We start from the raw sequence: 26,623 nt of genomic DNA, 5'->3' as shown, positions 1-26,623 counted from the left end.
ATAATATTTGGTTTATTTTTCTTTATTACTATATTATCATAGCAATTTGGTTTTCAATACGATAAGATTGAATTAATCACTTGTAAGTAACTGTAAATGAAATAATATCAAATCATGCATTTTCTTAAATTATCAATCAGATTCATTTTTTAAAAATTAAATTTTAATAATTTAATAAAATCGAGCAATGATATAAGCAAATAATAAAATAAAAAAAAAAACGACCGTCATTGTCATTGGTAATGTTTATTACTGTATGATTTAAAGTCAAATAGAAATTTAAAAAATATGTTTTATTAATTATTAGCTAGAAATTTAATAGCTATATTTTCTTTTATAACTTTAATTAGAAATTTTCTTACGTCAAAGAATTTGACGTAAGAAAATTAATTTCAAATATGTTACATCATAATTTGATATGTGCAAATGATATGCGCAAGAATTTAAACATACAAAAAAAAAAATTCAAACAAAAGTATATGGATGATCTCTAAGAGAAATTATTTAAAAGCTGAATGTATAATTAACTAAAAAAGATGAATCATCGAAATGAAATGAATTATGTAATTAACATTTTTTATCATTCATATCTTATCGAATATCTGCCGTAATTTTATGTAATTTCAGAAAATTTTCACATTACAATAATAAAATCATAAAAATATTTCTTTCTAAAATTTTTGTTTTTAATTTGCGAATAATAAATAGAACTGAGAAATGTAACTGAAACAGGGAAAAACATGTCATGAATAAAATAAGTAACATAAATTGTTATCGTTTGAACAGATGCAAATGACTACATCGTTAATACATTAATCAGATACACGTCATTTCCACGTTAATTACAGATTTTTTTTTTAAAGTAGCGTGATGTCGTTAACATGTTAATTAGGCACATGTGATTTACACGTTAATTAGAGACGTGTTATTAAAAAGTTAAGTAGCGTGATATTGTTAACACATTAATTAACGACAGTACTAGGTTAATCAAATTAATCTTCATTTCACTAATTATCGAATTTTATAAGAATAATTTTTTTTTGTGAGATATGATTCAATAATAATATCTATTGTAAACATTGTCGCACAAAGTTACCCATAAAATTACCCGCACAATTAAAGTAAACAATGCAATACGATTTTCCATCTTTTTTTTTTTTTTTTTTTTGTTGACTCTACAATGAAAATGTTTGCATTTCTGTATGAGTCTATTTGTAAATTATTTTTATAAGCATTTTATAAGCGCAAGCATCACGCTACTTTTTCAAATATATCATCAACAATGTTTGTTTTCCTATTGGATATTGTTAAAATTGTAAATAAATAGATATAAAATTAGTGAATAGTAAAATGATTAATGTTATTATTATATTTATCATAAAATTCACATTTATTATTTTTAGAACAAAAAAAAAAAAAAAACACAAAAAAAACACAAAAAAAATTAAATAAGTTTCGAAAAAATCGGATTCTATAAAAAAAATAACGAAATAACTAAATATGAGAATAAAATGCTTTTTCCACCTGAAAACAGTAGAGGAAAATTAAAATTTAATTGCTTTCTTTCCTGGGTACTTAAAATTTAGGTTATTTTTTTTTTAAAAAAATTTAGGTTCTTTGCATTTCTGTTTTTTTTTCTTTTCTATGCATTCAGGTAGATAACTACATACTTTTAAAAAAATGATTAAATTTATCTCAAAATTTCAAAGTGCAAGAAGACAAAAAAATTTGTGTAATATATAAATTAATTAAAATTATATTTTCAAAATTATCGTTTTTTTTTTCTTTGAAATTTGGAAAATAATTATTTGATAATTATCATTTAATACAATTTAAATGCTGAAAGAAAAAAAAACAATATGCCATTTCATAAAAAATAATTGTAGTAAATTTTTTTTATTTATTTATTTATTTTTGAAAAAAATTCGATTGTTTGTTTTTTAAAAAAAAAGGAGAGTGAGAGATAGAAATAATCAACTAAATTTTAGTAAAAAAAAATGAATTTTTTTTTTTTTTTCCAGAATGCAAATTTTTCCTTAGTGTCTTCAAAATAAATAGAAAAAAAGGTTTTAATTTTTTAAAGAAAATTTTTACTATTTATTTAAAAATTTGTGTATCATTCATTGGAGATAATTGTATTTTTTTTTTTTGCAGTACCAATTAGTCTGTTAATTAATTCATTGAACATTTATTCAATATTAGTATTTAATTTTAATATCTAAATAATTGTTCCAAAATTATTTTATAATTTTGAATCAATGTTAGGTAAGATACTACAACACTATCGAAATCATTCATATAAATGATCAACACATATGTCATTCAAATTATCCACCGATAATTGGTAATTACCGATAAAATTTAAATGGTAGTTTGAATTTTATGAAGCCTAAATAATATTTGCTGATGTCCTGTGACTTTCTCTGGAACTTCAATATGATCAAGCAATCTTGATTTGCCTTTTTTTGTTGTTGTTTTATTTTATTTTTTTTTCTTTTTAAATCAAATAATTTACACATTTAGTTTAATAATTTGAAGCGCGTGTTTGTATTTTAAATGGAAAATTTCAGTAGAAAATAAGCTTAATACAACATATTTCATTTTAAATAAGTCATATAAATTTTGATAGAAATGTTCAAGTTTTAATTTCGTTATGAAGTAAAAATAACAAGCATTAAGTAATGATTGAATATGAAATATTATAGTTAATCATTATATAATTTCAATTACAATATGCTATTAATATGCCCCAAAAGCTTAAAATTTCACATTCATAAAAATTTGATTTATTGGATTAAAGTTTTAATAATTGAAATTTGATCAAATTTAATTAAAAATTTGTGTAATAACAACTTCGAATTTTCTGTAAATTTTCAAAAGACTTTAACATACAAACTAATAATGAATGTGCATGAAAAAATAATAAATTGAAATTAAATTTAAAATAAAATAATAAAGCATTCATTGCTGCTTATATAACCACAATTCTTAGTTGAGGAAAATTAATTGCTTATGCGGCAGCTATAAAAAATCGGACTTATTAAACTACTGAATTGGAAATTCCATTACTATTTCTGGATCCTAATATCCGGAAAGTGACCGATGTCCACAACCTAATATTAATGCAAATTAAATTGGTAAATGGAATTCATGCATTAATAGAATTACTATTACAAAATGCTTCAGTAATTTACCAAATCTTTACAAATGGTATGGCACTGTAAGAGTTACTGTGCTTATATGATATACTTACTTATATAGTACAGTATTATTTGTTTGGTAAGTAATTTTTTAGATGTAATTTCAATGTCAATGTATTATTACTATGTCACAAAAGCTTAAAATTTCACATTCTTAAATTGTTTTAATTATAAAACTTTAAATAAGTGGAACTAAAATTTAATTAATCATTTAATATGTATCATTTAAAAAAAAATTTCCATATTTTATTTTCAAAAAAAAATTTTTTTTTTTCATGATTTTGTTTTCAGTTTGTTGAGCAATTCATTTGGAAATTAGATGACAAAATAAATTTTTACAGTCTTCGATTAAAATAGCCACGGAAATGGTCATCGTTAAACAAATAGTTGTCTTGTCGGGGAGAGGAGGAAATTTTGAAAACAATAAATGAAATGGTGAAAAGTAGCCGTCTAAATGGACAGCTGGACGATGAGCAGAGCAGCGGCGGCTATTGTCCCTTTGTTACGCTCTTTCCCCCGTAAAATAAAAAAAAAAAAAAATTATGTGCCAAAAAGCATTTTACTAAACCAATCAACGGAAGTGCTTCTTAAATTGAACTACTTATAATCTAACCCATTTCTTTCTAATATTACCCGCGCCATTACTCTAAACTATCATTTTGAGCATATCAAATTACTTCTTGCCCATCATTCAATTTCTGTCCTTTTTTTTTTTCAAATTTAATTTTTGGAACTTCAAAATTTCGAAGTGTTGAAAAGAATCAAAATTTATTTTATAGGATAATAGAATTAATTATTCGAATAATAAGTAAAACAATGATAGAAAAGGAATTGTAAGAAAAAAAAATGAAATTTATTGTTTCAGTAGTGAACCTGAAGTGAGTTCACATCATATTCATTGACCTAAATTAAATTCTTTTATTAAATTTTTTTTTTGCATTTCTGTTTTTCTATTTTTTTGATCTAATTCAATTAGCTATTCATTCATCTAACTAATTGATCAGTTAATGCATTAAATGATTAATTGATTAGCACATCGGTCAGCTTGCTTTTCACAAAATATTAAAAAGATCTAAAAACTTGTCTGAAACACATTTCCGTTATTGATCATTTAAAATTATAATTGGAATTGAATTAATTAATACTACTATAATTGAAATGTTGTAACAGTTGTACTAATATCATATATATATAGAATAGAATTAATAATAATATGTCCTTTCTTTTTTTTTTGAGTTCAACAGCAAAATTTATTTCTTCGATAATTTCAATTCAATTATTTTTTTTCATTTTTTAAAGAGAAAATTCGCTATTAATCCTGAGTTAAAATTTTGCTTATGTACTTTTCTGGTTAAAATCCCATGTTTAATTCTTTTCGTTTAATTTTTCAAATATATAATATTGGATAATTTTGAAAACGAAAATGAATGAATTCAATGTTTCTGTTTCATTCATTCATTCATTCATTCAATTTCATTTATTCATTTCCATCCATTTCCATTCAATCCTTCATTCTACTGTTGTAATGTTGAGAATTTCAATTAGATTAACACGAATTCACAACTTCTTTAACTTTTCTGCACTCTTTGGTGGTCAGTTCTTCAAACCTAAAATGCTTAAAGAGCTTTTCTCTCGCTCTCTTATTCCTTTTGTTGTCCTCCCGTCTCCTTCCGTCCGTCTCTCTGCAGTTTCCATTGAGTCGTCCACTCTCTAACTCTCTTATATACATATAATCTCCCCTCGCTTCTTTCGATGTCTGTCATCGCATCGCATAATATTGCTGCGGTCGATTGATGCAGCCAATGAAAAGGCGCCAATTGTTGTGGTTAAATGAAAATTGGTGAGTAGCCAATAGTTCCACGGGCGTGGGTTGCGTTGTTTACACGTTAGTAACCTTGTTATCGTCATGTCTTAATCGATGTAGGAAAGTGCATCACTACGTTAATTACGTGAAAGATTATTCAAGCTATAACGATTTCACAGTTATTCCTACTTATATGAATAATTTTGTTATTATTTCCCCTACGTATTTTTTCTTTCTGATATTTTTTTTTATACTGAGCGATGACACTTTTTACCATCACTGATTATATCCCTTTTATACGTGACGGAGGTCAAAGGTTTATTTGTTGCATACTTACCTACACCGTTGTGTACAATAAGTGAAGAAGACGATAAAGCATCAGGTTAGAAGCTGTGAATTATTAGAGTTCAATTATTATCAGACTGCAATGATACTTTTTTTTAAGGTGGTAGTGGCGTCATCACTTACGTACAAAATTATGCAAGTGAACATTTCACGTACGTGTAAAGTTTATTTCCTAAATGTTGCATCGATATTTTTTCATGTATTCTTTAGGAAGAATCCCAAATCAATTGTTTTTTTCTTCATAATTTCTATTTCATAAAATTATCGTTGGAATTATAGTTGAAATATGTTTCCGCAAGAAAAAAAAGTCACACTATGAAACTTTTACCGAATGATTGCAAATTCGTAAGAGAAACAAGTCGTTCCTTTAAATTCTAATAAGTTAAAAAAAAAAAAAAGTCAAAATGAAGAAATGCATAATTCGAAATACAACTAAATTTCCAGTTAAGATTTTTATCTTATTTAAATAAATGATGAATGGAATAAATGCTTTTGCAATGTCGTTTCAAAAATGTTAAATTCGTTTATCTGTAAAAAAAAGAAAGAAAAACCGGTTCAGTAACATTAATCCAGTACAAATGATCATGTTTAGAGATAAGTTAAAATTACAAGTGAAATGTTGTCATCCGTTTCAATTTTCATTTTTCCTTTTCCTTTTTTCTTTTTTTTTGTTTTATTTCTTCCATAGACAAAGTTTTGTTTGATTTATTGGCTGGATGAACAACTTCTTCGATTTTCTTTTCTCTTTTTCTTTTTGTTTTATCCATCTCATTTTAGATCCATTAATTTGATAATTACAGTTCAAGTGACTATTTGAAATTATGTTGAAAATCTTGTTGTGGTTTATTATTTTGCAAAAAAAGTGCATATACATTAATAGTGAAATTGTTTTTTGTTTTTAAATTTCACTTTTGTTGCATTAATTGGATGTTGGATTTATTAGTAAGTTTGAGTTTAAAGTTATTGAGAATTAAAAATGAATAGTGTGCTTATGTTTTTAAATCTTAATAATTTTTCATTTCTATCAATTTCATACTCAACATTTATATAATATTGTAGTCTAGTGAAAAAAAAAAAAAGAAAAAAGAATGTTCACTACGCATTATGCGATGACATGTAAAAATATAATTTTTCGAATTTAAATTTTCGCATAAATTATTGATTTTAAAATATATGAATTGATGAGTGGTATGTGATAAAGGGACAATGAATGATCCATATGGTGTTTTTATCAATTCACGATCATCTACTTCATTGAATCGTTACAATGAACGAAAACGTGGTCGAAATGAACGAAAACGTGATGAATTACTGATGAATTTAAGTTCAGAAAGTGATGATGAGTTTTATGATTATCCTAAAGGTATGTATATCAACAATTATTTTAATAATGAGATGTTACTAAGGATTTGGTGTTTAAACTTAAGAAATAAAGTTCAAAAATTATTCCATTTTTTCTCCTACAAAATTCTTTAAATTAATTAAACATAGCAAGCGAATAATTGGTCATATTCATCGTTTAAAAAAAATAACATTGACGTAAAGGGTTCTAAAAGTTTTATTTGACTGAATTAAATTAAAATTGTTATTTATTTCACTATTTGCTCTGAAATATTTAAAAAATTGTCTGAAAAGGACTGCTGATTTTTCGACGCAAAAGGTGTGCCCCTATTATGAGGAGAAGTTTCAAATTTATTGAGGAATTTTGATTTAACTCCATGTACTAATTTTGTATGACCTCCACGGAAATTTTTAAGGAGAAGCCGCATTGGCGGTTAAATTGATAAAATTTTTATAGGTCTTATTTCAATTAGGCGAGATAGTCCAAGGTCAAATAAATTAATATCCATCAAATAAATATCGATAAGCAGCCTTCGAGTGAAAAAAAGTACGTCAGCCGAATTTGGAAGCGCTACCAAAATAAGTATTGGTCAATATTTTTTGCTTTATCAAAGATTAAAACTTAAGATACGGCGATGGAAAGTGTTTCTGATCTTACCTCCGATAGTGACTTTTGTCAACCAATACCGGTTGTTCGAGGCGCTAACCGCAATTGGATAAATAAGCCTACAATGAGGTTTGATTTTTTTCTTTACAAATATCTTCCAAATCCCAAGTAATCAGGTATTAAAACAATTTTAAAGCACAGTTTTTGCTCATCTTTTCCACATTAGCAATCATTTCGACTAATTCGGAACGATTCATCTTAATTCACCGTATTTCAGAACACGAAGAAGCCAAGTACCTTGTGGAATTGGAGCTCGCGCACGAACACGTTATGGGTCACTGCCAATGATAACACCGATTGATCATTCATCGTCCTATGAAACTGAAACAACAAATGAGGATGATGATTCTGAATTTAGCGACCGAAGGCATCGTTCTCCTCCTCCCTCATTACTTCGAGGTTTAAGCATGATTGAGGTAAATAAAATGTCCCATAAATATTTAATATAATCATATGGCTAACCGAGAAAAGGTTATAAGAGACGTGTACTTATGTTTCAAAAATGTGTACTTCAAAGAAACTTAGCTTACTATGTCAACTTATGTTTATTTGACATTGCTCATAAAGTTTATTCATAAAATTTCAAGTCTAAAGCGGTGATATTTTTCATAACTAACCTAGGAACTATCACCAATCAATGATGCATCTGATGAAATCCCGAAAGTACCCTCATTGCAACTGACTAGGAATTGGCATCCATTAGCTACGTCAACAGCAACTTCTATTGGTTTACCAAAAACAAATCCTCATCATTTGAAGGTAATTATATTTATTAGAATTGTTGTCTACTCTTTGTCATAAAATTTAAAGAAATAAAGAAAGGAATTCACAGCAAATGATTCTCGATACTTTTAGACTATATCAACATCAACTCCTGCAACATCAGTGTCACCAAGTAGACGTTGTCGGAATTCTGTTCTCAGCGCGTTTAATAATATAATGTATGATACATTGGAGAGACCTGCAAGTTTTTTTGAAGAGGTAAATTGTCTCAAAGGTTATTGAAGAAATTTAATGTAACCTAAAAACTGAAAAGTTTAAAGACTTTTTAAGGAATTGACAGTTTAAAATTTCCTGCTAATTTGACCGTTCTTGTTCTTGTCTGATCTTCCATTATACACATAACTTACAAATAGTTTGTATTTTATATTACTGTTTAGCTTTACAATCCTTTGCAATTTTACTTATAATTTTATAGTCCTTCGAAATTTATAATTTTAGCAAACTCCTCGAAAGGATTGGAGTCGACCACAGTCAGAAGTTCTTTCTAATGGTTGCTTGTCGAGTATAAATTGGAAATCAGATCATTTTGGACTACCAACGCCGTTTGCTCGTAGAATTGGTTGCAAAGGTAAACTGGAATTGACGATGTCAATTTCTGGATGTTATTTAACTGTTAGTGTTGTACGAGCAGTATATTTTCTGGATCCTGCAATTTCGCAAGCCTCTTCATATGTTCGGGTGAGTTCCATCATTTTAAAAATTATTTACTAAACCATTTTAAAAATTATTCTATGATTGTCCATTCTATTGCATTTTGGCTCAAGATTTCTTCCTTCATTTCATCAGTTTCCCGTTTTGTGCACACTTTATCAGTTGTTGAACGAAACTAACATTTATCTGTATTTTAGCATGTATTAGTTTTAGCTTATTCCTGGATCTCTCAATTAATTCCATGTCATTCAGAAATCCTCTTAATTTGTCACATTGGTCTAACATTTTCATTTGGTTCTCTTTATGATGTGATATAATCTTATTATGTCCTTCAATTTTCAAATATTATAGTTTTCATCCTATATATGTTCATGCTCATTATTTACTTTTCTCATCTTTCTCTTTGCAAATTTGCACAGATTGCTCAGAGTGAAAAACTCTGTGAAGATGTGAGATATACGGTGGTGAAAACATATTGCGATCAATGATATAAGTTTTCATCACTGTTTGTTTCAGAGCGAAAACTTAAAATCTCCCCGCTTACAACCTTTTTAAAATAAGTTTCCAGTCTTTGATTATTATTTTAATCTAGATTGAAATAAGACCCAATCCGGTATACAATAAACGGATACGATCAAGTTCGGAGGATCGTTTTAGTCATAATGCTCAAGAAAAAAGCTTTCGTACTCGTCTTGTACTTCTCAGCAATCGTCCTCAATTTCATGAGAATTTTACATTGTAAGTATATAATCACAAAACATACGATTAAAAAGTAGCGATGGTTGTCTTGATAAATGTACTTTATTAAAAGCTAACGTTAGAAATACAAATGTCATCTCACATCTAAAAATGGCAACAAATGTTTCTTGGAAGTTTAAATTAAAATATTAATTGCTTTCATATATTAGCAATATTTTCAGTCAGTTACGGCGAAATCATTATCGTCATCATGATTTATTAAGCGTTAGTGTATGGATTACCAATGCGGGAAATTCAGTGTAAGCTTCTTCCTCTCATTTTATTTCTATATATATATATATATATATATATATATATATGTATATTTTAAAAATTATAACTGTAATTTAAAGAATTTAATTGAAATGAACTTTAAATGTTTTTGCTTTTTTTTTTTTTTTTTTTTTTTTTGCTGAAATGCCTGGACAGTTCACTGTATAAACTCATGCCATTTACTACCAGAAAACTAAATAGCTTCGATTAGTGCAGTTGGTGGCTAGACTCAATTTAAGTTCAAGTTATCATTGATTCAGATTTTCTTATCAGTTGGTTTGAAAAGTGCCAGTGATATAAGTAATGATATATACACGTGTATCAGTCAGAATTATTCAATTATTCTGTGCGATATTATTGCGGTGTTTTCGATTAGAGCAATAATATTTTGGAAAAAAAAGAAAAATTTTAACCATTTATTCAGTCCAGTTCGTTGGTAAAATTGTCATTGGAAATATCTTAATGCAAGAAGAACTCAATAAATTAATATATTGTCTTAGCATGGTGGAATTAGAATTTCAATTCTATTCATGCATTATCAAGATTTGTTACTTTTTTACACAATTATATTAGTTTTCTTTCTTTTCCAATTCTTTTTACAGGCGGAAACAAATGCTCGGTTGTATGGCCTTTCCAATACGACGACTGATTCGAAAAGCTAATTTAATGGTATGTTCTTGACTCTATTCTATCTTAGAAAAAAAGAAATGCACTTGTTTAGCAAATAAATTTAATCAAAAGGATCCCAATTTCTCGTACACTTTTTTCTTTCACTTCATCAACTTTTTATAATTTCGCTTTCTAAATTGCTCCCCATCATAGTTGAGATTTATCTGTAATTGGCTGTGGATTTTACTGAGAGTTGTTGTTTTTGGATGAAGATTTCACTAATTAAAACTAAGTGAAATGTATTCGGATATCACCTACTGTATTCTGATTCTCATTTGAGAAAGTCAATGAATATTTTATAGCAAATAATTTTCATTATTATCTAGTAGCATAGTTAAGTTTGCTGAGAAGTAGCAAGAAAAAAAAGCTATGTTTCATTGATAGTAATGTGAATATAAATGATACAACGATAATTCATTAAGGATCAATGAATAATACTACATGATAAATCAGTGATGTAAATTAGTGTTTGATAAGCAAGCAATGAAATTTCCTTAATGTTTTCATTCAATGCTAAGTAGTAGTTATTTAGATGCAACGTAACATTTTATATCAATATGAGAAAAATAAATGAGAGTGAAAATTTTTCCTCTCATCTGGTATTTGTCACATTTCATTAGTATGTATTGTTGATATTGGCGCGCTGTTGTAAATATGCAATGAGTATTCACATTCCTGTTCCAAACACTAAGTGTTGTGTATTGTATTAGATAATAAGTGATAGTAGAAAAAATAAATAATAATGTTTTTATTCTCCAAAATGAGGAATGATTAAAAAATTCTCTGGATTTATACAATTGAAATTTATGTATTAACTTCTGTAGAAACATTTTTTTTTTTTTTTTTTTTTTTTTAAAGAATTTTGATTCGGAGAAATTCACTATGATTTATGTTTGTTTTCAAAATTTCTCAAATAATTGCAATAAATTTAACCAATTTACCTTATTTATAATATTAGGAGTCATTTTATGCAGTAGTAGTGAGTAGCATTTAATGCTGGTAGTTTAAAATTTTTTGTTAAACATCTTGTTTAATAATGGCATTAATGATCTTTTAAATGAGTATATTTCTTGGATGTGTTGTACACTATGTTATGAATTTCCCTATGTACTATACCAATGTAAGTTCAAGAGGTTTCTCGACATTTCTTAATACTTCCTCAATGTCAATTACATTTATTTATTCACCTTTTTTTGCTTTTTCTTTCTTTTTCATATTTTATTTTCAGTAAATTAAAAGAAATCTATTAAATAATAGAAGTGGTAAGAAGAAAAAAACATTTTTCTTGGATTAAAAATGATATAATTATTTATCTACTTATCTATATTTCTACAGTTTGTTAAAAATAGAAGAGATCTATTAAGTAGCAGAAATGATAAGAAAAAAAGGGCTGTAATTGTTTTTCTTATATTGAAAATGATATAATATCGAATTTTAGTACACATGTAAAGTTTACCGTTTTTTAGTATCTTTTTTTTTAAAAAAATATGTTTTTATATTTACATTTCTATCTTGCCCAGCTAATTAATCACACTTACCTTTTTTTGATTAAAAAATTATTAAACTTTTTTTTTCCTTTGCAATCAATTTATGATATTAAATGAACTTATTGTATAATCGGAAATTATTAATTGATTCTGAAAAGTAATATATGTCTGACCGAATAGTGCAACAAAGATCAAAATGTGTTGTATTACTGATTAACAATGTGTGATATTACTGATTAACAAATGATTATGTTGTGGAGCATTTGGGACTAGTCAACCGTATTTTAGAATTTTAGTTCAGTTAAACAAAATGTTATCATTTTACTCAGTCAACGAATTAGCAATTATAAATAGTTGAAGTTTGGAAATTTATTCTATTATTATTTTTTTCACTCAAAATGCATTGTTCATGAGTGATGAGAACTGCTGCTGGTTATATTTACATTAAACAGTCACCGAAATAATATTTGCACACGGATTCAAAATGTTTGTGATTTAGAAATAACGTTAACAATTTTTCCGGAAACCAGTATTTTTCTGGTCCTGGACAAACTAGAAAACATCTTATTTTGCTCTGTAAAACTATTGCAATGCTTTTTTTAAATATGAATTATCGATTAAAATGTATATATGGATAAATAAAAATCAATTACTTTAAAGATATATATTAATAGTTTCATGTAAAAAATGTATTTTAAAACTTTCAAAGCTTTATAATAGTTAGACTCAAAATTTGTTTTATTTTTTTTTTTTGATTAAAAAGCTAAAATATTTATTAAATTACTTATTAAAACTTGGTTACATAATTTTGCTGGTTAATTGCTTTTTTTTCAGACTGAATGTGGATTCGATGAAAATTTGCAAACATATGAACGAACTGTGGTAATTTTTTCACAGAAATTTTTCTTTTTCTTTAATATTATAGATATAAATAATATTATGTGTATATACATGGTTATGATGTATATACTACAATTGTACTTCTTGAGCACTAAGTTTTAATCTATCTATTTGCTCGTTTTTATAAGAAAAAGAAAAAAGAATTATTCATTCATTAAGAAAAAAGAATTATTCCATTTATCAGTGATTGAAGTTAAAATTTATCATTTATTTGAATAATATTTTTATCTTATTAAATATTTTATTAATTGTTTATTAGGAAGAGATAAAATAGAACAGAATTCTTGCACATAACATTCTGAATCATTTCCAAAATAAATTTTAACCAACTATTTCATATTATTTTTTTTGCTCGCCTGACTAATTCCTGCAATTCATCAATTGATTTCTTTACATAGAATACTCTGAAGCATCATTATCAATATTGACAAAAAAGGCCTTTCAATATAATAAGAAAAATGCCTTTTCTCTAACTATACTTTAAACATGTTACGTGCAGCAAAGCATATTGAAATGTGCAGCGATAACGAAGAAGTAGAAAAATCAAACTTGAAATATGAAATAAAGCCTAACATTTCAAACATAAATGCCATCCTTCAATAAGTTTTTGAAATGTAATTTTTCAACTTCTTCCCCTCAATACTTTTTCAAAGATTATTTTGTCTATTTGACAAATTTGCTTTGTATTATTTTATAACTTTCCTGTCGCTCTTTTTTGTGTGCAAAAATCAAATTTCATTTACATTTTTGAAATTAACCGCCTTTTGTTTAGAATTAAACTATTCCAAGATAGAAGATCAAAGATCGTCCCGCATGTACTACATTTCCTATAAAAGTCCGAGAACTTCCTTTTCTCATTTTTTTCATCAACAAAGTAACAAGAATGTTTGAAAATATGTTTAAAAGGTTGTTGTTGCTTCATATGTTAACAATGAGCAAAACAGATGTTAATAGTTTTTAAAATCAGAAGTTGTGAAGATTTATTTTTATTCATTTTGTCTGTAAATAAATCTATTACAAATAGAGTGAATAACATTGCTTGTTTGTCTTTTTTAAAAAAGTTTCATTTCGCACTTTTTGAATTTCGTATTTTTTGCCTAATTCAATGTTATTTTTTATTTTTTATTACCGAATATCCTTCGAATATTTGTTTATATTATTCATCTTTTCTTTCGACTTTATCCATCATCTAATTTTTTTCCTCTTTCTTTTCCTTTTTGGACGAATTATTTGCTTCATTATGAATAATTTAAGGAAGAAAAAAAAAGTTTCGCATAAAAAATATGAATGAGAATAGTACAAATACTACAAATAAGTACTCATATTTGCTATAATCTGTCGAAAAATCCTTCATGGACGAAATAAATTTTATCATTCTTTTGCATTACCTAATTTAGCGTTAATTTTTCTTTGAAATATCTCAAAAAAAGAAAAAAATGTGTTAACCATTTTTACAATCCAAATTGTTATTTTTCTGTCGACTTATATGTTTTAAATTTACAATAATAAAGAATTATCTTCCATTACTTCATAATCTAATTAGTTTTCATTGAAAAAATTATATATTTTCAGATTAATGATGGTGATTTTTTCCTGCTTCGACCTGAACTTGGTGAACGACAAAATTTTCCTGAAAATAAGGTATGTATAGTAAGTTATTTGCTAACTAAACTTGCTTAGTTTTTGAATTTTAACTTGAGTAACCACTTTAAATTTGTATCTAATAATTCATTTCTCAAAACAGTGCTAAATAGTGAACTTTGAAATAAGGGAGACCATTTACTTCATAATCATGTGTTGACTTTAATTATTTGAAATTTACATTGTATTGAAAAGTAAAGGAATACTACAACAACTTAGCGTTATAACCAAAGGAAGACTAATATTTGATTTAATTAATTATAAAGTCATTGTGAAGTTAGGCTAAAAGGAATGCTACTCTATCAATTAGTTTCTTTTTTCTATCAGAAAATTTGAAGATTATTATTCTCCTTAGTTAATACGTATAGCTAATATTGTGTGTATGTTTGTGTATATTCATATTTTATTTTTAAAAGACAGAAAAACCGTAAACATTTCGGTTATGAATAAACATTTTGTGTATTTCTGTTCACTCAACTGATTTACCTAACAAATGAATTGTAAAAATTAAACTGGAAATTGTATAACTCAAATTTTCTGTTGATGCAATGCCATCTGTTCCAAAATGATTCATATCAGATACATTGTTTTTCGAGTGATATCCGAAATGAGTCACATTAAATATAATGTTTCATTTTTCTCACATTATTCATGTAATTTTTATATATTTTTTCAGTTCGAAAATCCCAAATTTTCTATTTCTTTTATCTCTCTCTGTTTCTTTCTCTCCTACTCTTTCTCATTCATTTAGCAACTCCTTTTTTAATTGTTTTTCATTCCTCTAAACTGTTAAAATTTTATGCTCTTTTAAAATACTATAATTCATTATAATTAATGAGATAATGCTCATGTTACAGAACTATATAACAATATTAGTGATAATGATTTGTTGAAATTTTATTAGCAATAAAAAAAATCTTTAAATCTTTATTAGTAATAATGAGTAATTTTTATAGAATTTTATTAGTAGTAATGAGTAACTTGTTAAAATTTTTGCGCAAATAATTTGTGGAAGAATTTACAGATGGATTTATGAGTTGAATTAATGCTTAGGCTCGATTATTTAATGTATAATGTGCAATATTATATTAATTTTGAAATGCATGTCGTTCAGCTATATTCTAAGTTGATTTACGCTACATTTAATATTCTTTTATTCTCGTCAGTTAATGTTCTCATTAACTATACAGCAAAGGATATTTTTGGAGTTAACCGAATGGCTAATCTTTTTTTTTTTTTTGTTTTTGTTTTTCGTTCCGGATACTATTTGCTAGTGCGCTAATGTTTGTTGTTGTTATCAAAGCAAGTGAATCGAAATGGTAAATAATAAGCCACATCAGAGTGATTTATTTAACAAAAGTTTAATTTTTGCTCTATCTATTATTGGTTATCATTTTTAATGGAACTGTGTTATGTATATTCTATATGATTTTTAATGATAATTTTAATGATAGAATGATTATTTTTTTGTAATGAAAAAATTAAATGGCAATTTATTTTTTGTGTGTTTTTTCTTTTAAAATTTCTGTTATTGTTTTTATCTATTTTTATAAGCTCTTGTTAAATTTTAAGAATTTAAGGTCTTATAAATTATAGATAAATGTGAAGAAGTATTATGACGATATTGGCGTAAGTAGTAGCAGTTCAGTTGCTTCACATTCACCACGTAAAGTAAGTTTTTTTTTTTTTTTTTTTTTTTTTTTTTTTGTCCTTTCTCTTTTATTTTTTCCTTGCTATTCCTATCTTTAAAAAGAAAAAAAAAATCGTTATGATGTTGGCTAGAATTATTTCATAGTTTACATTTAGCATAATTCAATTTTTTTTAGTTGGGAAATTTAAATGCAACATATTTTAGATTTGATTTTGTAGTTTTGAGCCAAGACTGTCTTATGCCTAAAAGAAAGTGTTTTGTAGATTTTTGGAAAAGGAATAGAAGTGAAACTAGAAAATATTTAAATTCTTAACTAAACATCTGTTATCATGATTGCAAAGATTATGAAGAAAGTTTGTGAAAAAAAAAAATAAAACTTTATCTTAAAAATTAGCATTTGCCGAATTGTTAATTATCTGGGTGGAAGCCATTTGCGCAATTACTAACAGAAATTAGCTATGCTCGGTGATTTTCTTGCATGAAAACTTCATATCTTCTTGCATTCCTTTTACCAATTCTTTTTTCGAGCAAATCATTTCGTTTATTTGGTTCATGACCGGCCATATCCGGTTTGCATTCATTCTAATTGAGGAATCTTCATTTAGTCGGTTTAAGTTTCTCATTTTGACCATTTAACAAAATTTTCATTTTTAAATATGAAGAAATTAAGAGGAATGAAATTCAATATATATAGTCTTTTGACTAAATATTTTCCACATATTTCATATAGCAATGTATTTTTAATTAGAAATTATTTTTGTAATTAGTTTCATTTGGAAAGTTATACTGTCACAATATATCCAAATTAGTATACGTAATATTATTTCATGTTATAAATGCAGAGATTGAAAGAGAGTCTAATTCCAAATGATGCAAAATTATTTGTGATCTGAAAATCTTTTAGATAAGATTATCTTCAAAAATCTTTTGGTTAGGATGATTAACTTTGAATCTTTAAGAATAAAAACAGTGTTTAGTTTGAATGATTCATTTGATTCTTTAATATCTTTTTTTCTCTTCTTTTCATATTTCTACAATACTATGATAGATTAAATTTAAAGTTCATTCCTCTCATTCAACCAACTTCGTTTGACAGAAAAATTGTTATATCATTAAGCTATGTTAACAATAATAACAGCAAAAACATGTCGTATCACTCTATACCTTAACTGAATTTCGTTCCTTAATCATCAAATGAAGTTCACTGAGGAAACTAAGTCGCTATCTTATTGTTCATTCCTTTTTTTTTTATATATAAAAATGGGATTTTGAGTAAGCAACCATCTGTCGTAATCATTTCCTTCTTTCTTTCTTAACTAATCCTTTACCTAACTTTTTACATTCTCTCTTTCTGTCTTTTTTTCATTTTTTTTTTTTAAATTATAGACAAATAATAAAGCAAACTGAATAATATACAATACGTTATCATTGTCATTATCATGTCAGGACATTATGCTAGCAACTGTCATGATAAGATATTGTCATTGTTGGCTGTTGTGATAATCGAATAATTTTATCATAGTTACTTATCACTGTGATAGAAAGTTATTATATTTGCTGCTCCAGCTGTACTATCCTCAATGATTTTTATTAATTTAATCACTTGCTTACTTAATGGATTTGTAATTTTATTTCATAGTTTAATAAAAAGAAAAGAAAAAAAAAAAAAACGAAAAGTTAGTGTAAACAGAGGCTATGATAGCTCTTGTTTATAATGAAGTTCTTTTTTTTTTTCATGATTTTGATGAGTCAAGAGATAATACACTTTTTTCTACATACTATTTTTTCTTTTTTTTGAAATGTTACGTCAACATTTTGTTGTTAAAAGCGGAAATGAGTAGTAGTAGCTTCATGTGACGCACAAGCTGAAATCTTTTGGGAGAATCTGATCCTTAAGAAGATATCAAAGAAGCAGTTCACCTTATCACAAAAATTCTCTTTCACTTCTGTTTTCTTTCTTTTTTTTTTTTTTTTTTTTTTTTGATCAATTACATGAATATTTTCACTTCACTACATTTTTTGCACAATATTTATGCTAAAGTAAACTTTTTAAAATGTATTGTTACTACTTTTTTTTTTTTTTTTTGCCGGAAATAAAGTTTGATATAGATAAGGAAATTTTGAGATATGAAATGATTATTTTTGAAAAAGGAAAAGGATTTGTTGATTTTTTAAAAATCAGTTCTACTGATAAATAATAGTTTTATGAAAAAATGTGGAGAAAGATAATTTCTCACTGACAAATTCAATTTAATAAATAATGATAGTTTTGGAAAAAGATATTCGAAATGATAAAGATGTGAAAAAAAAGTAACTTTCCATATCAAAAATATCATTAGCGATAAAACGCGAAACATTTCAATTCGCTATCATCCAAGGAAACACAAAAGTTATTCTTTTCGTAACAATTTTCAAGGAAAAAACGAAATCGAAGTATTTTCAATTATTTGAACATACACTCATTGCTGGACAAAATTGAGCAATTTTAGGATGAGAACAAATTTCGATAGCGATAATTTTTTTATTCTTTTTTTTGGAATTAAGATAATTGTAAGAAAAATTAATGTACGTCTTCATTGTTAGTATTTATTGGTATGCAAGTTTAAATGTTAATGGAATTTTTTAAATAAATCAGTTTGTTTTTTAAGTTATATTTAAGAAAATATAACGCTTTAAGAGACTTTTTTTCCTTCATTCTTTTTCTTTCAATTTTAATTCCAACTCTTTATTGCGTATTTCTCTTATTTAAAATAAACAAGAAAAGTGATGTAATGTTTTAATTTGCAGCAAATGTTATTAGCTTTATATTTGTTTAATTCTAAAAATAAAAAATTGGATTTTCTTATTGAACTGTATATATTGCTTCTAGCATAACATCATTACTAATTTAAACTTACAGGTGATAAATTCTATGCTCACTTTTTCCTTTTTTTTTTTTTTTTTTTTTTTTGCTATTTTTGGCGATATTTATTTAATATATACAATTTAGGAAAATGACTATTTAATAACATAATTTGCTTCCATTAATTTAGAAAAAACTGGTTTTTTTTTTTTCTTCCATTGATCAAAATTAATTTTTATTGATGTATTTCTTAAATTCAAAATTTACTTTATTACCCTTATCATTGATGCGTTATACTTAAATAGAGTAGAAAAAGCAAAGAATTTTAATTGCAAGTTTTGTACATTTTTTAAATTATGATTCCGATCATTATAAATTTTTTTTTTTCCCTGCGAATTTTTTTTTTTTTAGTTGTAAATGTGATACTTTCGTTTTGCTTTATCTATCCTATTACCGCCTTCACTACATCCTTACTATTACCACTGTTATTATTGTTGTTATCATGGGAATATACGCCTATTAATTTCTTAATTCCTTTGAGGTTTCATTTCAATCTTTTCAAAAAAATAAAATAAAATTCAATGTGTAATGATTATTCTATTTTTTTCCATGTACCAAAGCAGGAAATGGAATTTAAAAATTAAATTAACCGATATATATATATACTCCTAACAAGATTACTTAGGAATTAAACCTAATTTAAGCCTTTATTTTTTTTCGGCATTCAGAAAATTTTCATTACTTTATTCATTTTCGTTCTTAAAATTTTTTGTTTGCCTTCTTTCTTTCATAAATGAATGAAAGAATGGATGAATAAAATTGAAACTTTCTTTTAATTTTCTTTTGTTGATATTTTAAAATGACGTTTTTTTCTTGCAATATTAATAATATATCGAGTTGATAACATTTTTTGAAGAAAATGATATCTCACACGAATTGGAAATAATTTTTGGTCGATGTTCTCAATATTTTATTCGCGTAAAAAGGTAATGAAAGAAAAAAGTTTGGGTTGAGAGTTGCAAATATTTTATTGTGTGAAATTGATAAATTTGTTTTCTGTTTGGAATTTAGTACGAATAATTCAGTACTCAGTTGATTTTTTTATCATAGCAATTTATCAGCATTTGTAAAAGTGTCATTTTTTGTTCGAAAATTTGTATGTGATTAAAAATTATGTATTTTTAATATTTAAATTATGTATATTTTTAATAATTAATATTTAAATATGTTAAGAAGTTTTTAAACAGTAGAGCGACTCTTATATCTTGACGTTACTGAATCAGAGAAAAATATATCAATCATATTTATCCAGTTATTTTAAGTTTTTTTTTTTTGTTAAATATCATTTATCTTTTGATTTACGCTAAAACTTGAATTATAGGTATATTCAAAGATTTAGAAATTTTTCAAAGATTTGGAAATTTTATATATTAGGTTATGATAATATAAAGCTTAAAAATAGTTTCATAGTACTGAAAAAATTCTACATTTAATTTTTTTTTTTTTGTTAATATAAATTTGTCAGCATTGCGATAAAGTAAATTAATAATAAATTGCTTTAATAAATTGATAAACTTAATGGGATTTAGTGATTTAGATGAGCCAAGCCAGACTTAATTGTATCGGTCAATGAGGGCGAATGTTTAATTACATAGATAAAAAGGACTGATTTCTATTTTGAAGATATCTGTAAATAGGATTAATGAAGCTAACTTTAGCACACTTTTAAATTTGTTTTACTCTTCTTTTTTTCTTATTTACAGGATTTTTTATCGTCATTATTCTATTTCGTTCAATTAAAATTATTACTGAAATGTTATGAAGTAATTAATGGTTTATATTTTTAAACTCTTTTAAATCTAAAGTAATATCTTGTATTATCAACAGATTAAAATAAATTGATAAAAAAGTATTAGCTTTCAATTTGTTGAACTGGTATTGATAATATTTATAATCATTAGATACAGGAAATCAATTTTATGAACCTATTTCTTTCTAAAGCATATAATTTATAATCTTATCACTTCCTTTTTTTATTCCTGTATGAAATTTACGAACTCAGCATTTCAGGAATAATGAATAATTTTGAAATCATAAATTTGAATAAGTTTTTCTAACATTATTTGTTTTTATTGTCGTTGAAAATAGTATTTTTCATATTAATGAAAAAATTTTTTATTATTTTTGCTTGTCAACTTTTGCATTCAGTCCTTATCATTTAATATATTTTGAAAGGATTTTTCCTTTAATTCTTTAAAATTTAATTTGAAAATGTTTGCAGAATAATATGAGTGTAGTAATTTTATATAGGCATTTCCTTTGTAATTATCTTTTAATTATCAAAATAGACAACTGTTATACACGTGTATTATCGTAATCACAGTGAAAAATGATGAAAGATTCGTTCTGAAAAATTAAATAAAAAAAGAAAAGTATTTTATCAATTTTTAAATAAAAAAAAAAATATATTGTATAGTATATTTAAAATAATAATGCACTGATTCATCTGTTCATTTATCGTTGCTGTCATTTTTTTATCATTGCAATGTTTTTTTATTTTCAGAATTTGATTTTTTATTGAAATAATCCATGAATAAATTTTTTATGAAAAAGATAACCACTATGTGAAATGAGGATTATTTATAACTAGATAACCTATTTCTAAAATAACATATAAATATTTTATGTTTTTATACATTCAGTTAGTTTTCTGTTCCCGTTTTTTCATCTTTTTTTTTTCATTTCAACTGATTGATATTTTTCAAAAGGATGAAGTTTTTTTCTTTTTTTTTTTGTTAATATTAGAAATTATTAATTATGAGTTGTTTGTGTTTATTTCAAATTTTTTCCTTTTATTTTTTTTATGCTGTGGAAGCTTTAAAAATTTTTTGATTTTTTTAACTCGTCAATTTTTAATGTTATGCTTTGCGAAAATCGATTTTTTCATATCCAAATCTCAAATTATGCTAGTATAAAAAATTAAAAGAAATGAAAGGCAAAGAAGGGAGGAAGTGGTAGAAAAATGTGATATTAATATTCTTATCATCATACCTTGATAAAGTAAAAATTTACTACAAGTTTTGAAATTTGGAATGCATATTATTATTCCGACTCAATCTGTTTCAGTGGTAATTACAATTTGATATTTTCTTCATTTTTATAATTATTTCATATATTCCCTTCTTTTATTTCAACAATTTAATATTATTTAATATTTTTTTATAATTTTAGATAATGCGTAATTCGGATTGGAATAGTCGTAATTCACAAACACGTCGTCATCATCATCATCATCATCATCATCACAATCAAACAACATCTTTATCGCCATCATCAAATGGTCATGCGACTTCATTATTATCAACTAAACATCAGTGCAGCAAACCGGGCTGGGCATATGATGTTGAACCATGTGGCACGAGGTGTTCGAGAAGTGATGAAGATGCTGGTATCACTAATTTGCATATGAAGGGCAAAACATCACTTGCAGCAACCAAAATACCAATTAGTATTCGACGGAATGACTTAGATTATACAGCTGGAAGTTCAAGTATTACATCCAGTACAACAATTAGTGAAAATTTACATCAAAAACTAATTGGTGTACCGTTCATCACTACTACAAGTTTGTTTTTGCAAAGTTTTTAAATTACATTTTTTTTGTTGTTTTTTTTTTTAATTTCAATAACACATGATGACTATAATATTGGAATGACTACAATTGGTTGATGTCTTTGCATTGCAAAGATAATAAACTTCATTGAAGAGCTAGCTTTTCAAGCAGACTAAAAATATTTTGATTTAATTTTGTTGCTAAATGGTTTTAACTTCATAATAGATTATACAGAAGAGTTGTTTGTTGATATTATTTCTGTAGAAGATCTGTGTACTTTTTTGTATATATAATTAGTTAATAATCTTAATAAAATAACTCTTGAGGTTAATTTCAAATTTCATCATAGGTGATTTAACATCAGATGGATCCAGTGTCGCAGATTTGAAGCAATCTATTAACGCTTCTACAAATTTTCAGTATCTATGCGCAAATGAGACAGAAAAAACTTCCGAGGTTATAGATTATGCTTTCCTTCATACGTTATCTTATTGTTAAAAATTTTCAAATTTATTACATCTATAATTTTAGTAAAATTTTATTATCATTAATACAATTTAAATATTTAATATTAATTGATATGAATGACTGATTATTTTAGTACTCATTCTTTCACCTTGTACCGACCAAATATTATCGCTATTCATTAGTAATGTTTAAAAAAGCAGTGTCAGATAGCATCAGATATCGTGAATAAATATTAACCTTTCATCTGAAATCTGACATCCTGAAATCATAAAATTTTGATAAATTAGAATGCACGTTTAAAAAATCCTCTTCTATGCGTGATTTAATTTGTTCCACAAACACATAATATTTATTTCACTAATTAATATTTTTCCTTTTTGAGTTATACATGTTCTATTATAGGATTCTATAAATTCTGTAAGGCGGACAGCATCATTCACCTTTAGTCCCAAAGGATGTTTAGATAAAGTAAATCAACGATTACAAGTGCATGATATCGAACCGAAGAGAAGATTGTAAGTTATTTATTATTGGTTTTTTTTTTTTCTGTCTTACGACAATAGTTCAATTTTGGTTATTCACGTAGAAGTTTGTAATCTTTTTACCACTTTCAATCTTAAATACTAAAATTAAAATTAAAGAAATTTCACTGGTTGATTATGAAGAATGAAAAACAATGTAAATGCATTGTTTTTATACTTTTTATATTTAAAATTTTTAACATAGGATGATTGCAGTAGTAGATTTGCAAAAACGTTGGATTTCATTAAGAGTAAAATGGACTCATGTAGTACATCAACATTGTATCCATCCAAGGAAGAAATCATGCAATGGCAGGAGTCATTCGAACGTTTACTAAATCATAAATGTATGTTGATTTTAGTTTTCGAATTGAGACATCATATATGTTTTGCATTTTTTTTTTTTCTGAACTAAGTTAATTTGTCTTGCGGGAATAATTCAAATTAAATTCATTAGCTATGACCTATAAATAAATTAATGATATTTGGAACAAAATATTCTCGAATAAATGATATATTTATATAGACATAAATTGGATCATTTTAAGATGGTTGTCTGTTGTTTCGGACATTTTTAAAAGGAGAATTCAGCGATGAAAATGTTGATTTTTGGATTGAATGTGAAGAATTTCGAAAGATGAAAGAAGGAAAGAAGTCAACAATTCAAAAAGCGCATTCTATATACAATAAATATATTGCTGAACAATCACCAAAAGAGGTTTGCATTATCATTTGTTTAGCAGTATCACAAATAAATATTAAAATTTTCAATAAAATTATATTTTTATAGTTCATAAAATGAAGTATGGTTAAAGAAGCTTAACAAAAATGAATGTCATTTCTAAATTTGTTTCATTAAAATTTGTAATAGTCAAATTACTTGTATCACCTAGATTTGATTCTTTTTTTTTTTTTTTTTTTTAATTTGACACCTCATTGCATACTTATGGTTATATGATAAGAAAATTTGTTTTTAGGTTAATTTAGACAGTGATACACGTGCAGCAACAAAAGCAGCTCTGGAAAATGGTGCTAAACCAAATATGTTTTCGTTAGCGCAAACCAGAATTGAGCAGTTAATGGCAAAAGATAGTTATAGGCGATTTTTGAAATCAAAATTATTCCTGGATCTATTAACAAATGATTCAAGTACTTCAAATACCAATAAAACGTTGCAGAAAGAAAATGAACATGAACGTCAATCAAGGTAGACTGGTTCAATTTATGCTCCTCTTGTGAAAATTTTTTTTTAGTAAAATATTAATAAATTTCTGTTATAGATGATTTTTAACTTTCTTATTAAAAAGATAACAGAAAATGTAAGATTTTTAGTATCTGTAGATTGATTGCTGGTGAAATATTACCTTTAATCTACATCATTTCAATTGTGATATTATTTAGGTTACCAGAAACCTCGAAAACGACCAATTCTGCCTATACTGCAGGAAATTCGAGAAACTCTTAAAATCAAGAAGAGTAATAATATGTTTATTTAGCAATTAATAATTCCATTTCGTTAAAATTGTTATTAATTTACTGAACTGATCGTTTTTTGTCTTATACACTATATTCTAGCTTTTTTTTTTTTTTTTGATGGTTTGTTTATGATATGTTTGTTGATATAAACAACTTTTTCTACTAGCTTTATTACGATAATTGATAACAGTGTTTAGTCGTTAAATTTAATTTGTTTCAATTCATTATGCGATTTATATATGTTATTATTTAACAAATTAAGGATTTTAAAATCATGATACTTTTAAATTCAGATGATCAAAAGAAGAAATGATGATTGCTTAAATTCATTTAAGAAACGACGAATTTCACCAAACTATCAGACAGTAACTTATTGCTGTTAATAAAAGTTAATTAAAGCATCAGTAAACATATCATACACAAATATAAAAATTAAAAAAAGATTTCAATTTGTAGGAGTCGTTTTTTTTCTTCATTCTTTGAAATAAATAATGAATGTATTTTTAATAAAAAAGAAAAAAGACGACAAGAAATTTTTATAATAATTTAATATTCACTATGCGATCTACATACATATTATCATTTTCTTTTTAGAAATTTATTTTGTAAATGAGCGGAAATATTCTACCCATTTATGTTTCAAATTATTATTATTATTAGTATTGATTTACTTACTACATTGTTACTTGTATTTTGTACATATTCCAATGAATTATGTTTTCTTTTTTTTCCTTCCCATCTGTTCCAATGTGTTTTTTTTTTCTTAGATATTGGAAGAAATGCAGTTTTTTTCTCTTTTAAAAGTTACAGAAATTTTCATTTCCAATTTTTAATTTTAATTATTACTATTTAAAAAAAAAAAAAAAAAAAAAAAAGAATGATTAGAAATGAAATAGAAAGAAAAGAACAATTGTATGATGATGTCGACGTTTTATAATCAAAGAGCAAATATAAGTGAACATTCTGGCAACACTTTTTTTTTTTATATGTGGGAATCGGATTAAGATTTTATTTTCAGATTACAATTGATCAATCAAGCTTTATCATTTTAAAAAAATTCCAATTTATATGTAATTGATAAATGTATATATATTTTCATATATAATATGAATTAATTATCCTAAATCATTCCGGCAGTCACTCCGGCAACAGCTTTTTTTATTGTTAAGTATTAACTTTTATAATTTACAATATTTTTTCCTTTTTCCTAATCATATTTATTATTACATGTGAAAATGTTCCTGATAATGTCACTTTTTTTTTCCGTTCAAAAAAAAAAGGCACGAGACAATGAATGAATGAATGAATTGTATCAAATTATCTATGATATGCTGAAGTTTTCAATAAAATGTTTAGCTATACTTTTTATGTTTATTGTTTCAGATAATAAATGAATAGTGACTTTCCCTTTTTTTCTTTTTGCTCTTATTACCGAATATTTTGACATTTTTCCTTTTTTTTCCTGCTAAATTTTACAGCATAGAATAATTATTCGTGATTTTTAAATCAATTAAAGCAATAAAAGTAATGAGAAAGCCAAATTCACAACATAT

General features: G+C 25.5%; 1 protein-coding gene across 1 annotated transcript; it reads left to right on the top strand.

The window, feature by feature from the left end:
- Positions 1-6,555: 6,555 nt before the first annotated feature.
- On the top strand, positions 6,556-25,059 carry Bma-rgs-7 (regulator of G-protein signaling rgs-7, putative; the record flags this gene model as incomplete). Its single annotated transcript, XM_043075575.1, has 19 exons — positions 6,556-6,712; positions 7,318-7,426; positions 7,575-7,773; positions 7,979-8,116; positions 8,213-8,338; positions 8,579-8,818; positions 9,384-9,529; positions 9,712-9,789; positions 10,405-10,471; positions 12,793-12,840; positions 14,431-14,499; positions 16,096-16,170; positions 22,224-22,617; positions 22,955-23,061; positions 23,476-23,588; positions 23,811-23,941; positions 24,143-24,312; positions 24,572-24,801; positions 24,996-25,059. 19 exons carry the CDS (start codon positions 6,556-6,558, stop codon positions 25,057-25,059), a joined length of 2,661 nt encoding a protein of 886 aa, XP_042931509.1.
- Between the last annotated feature and the right edge of the window lie 1,564 nt (positions 25,060-26,623).

This window comes from Brugia malayi, assembly GCF_000002995.4.
Source record: "Brugia malayi strain FR3 genome assembly, contig: Bm_v4_ChrX_scaffold_001, whole genome shotgun sequence".
NCBI lineage: Eukaryota > Metazoa > Nematoda > Chromadorea > Rhabditida > Onchocercidae > Brugia > Brugia malayi.
Note: the sequence above shows the minus strand (reverse complement) of the source record. Positions and strands in the feature narration are given on the sequence as shown.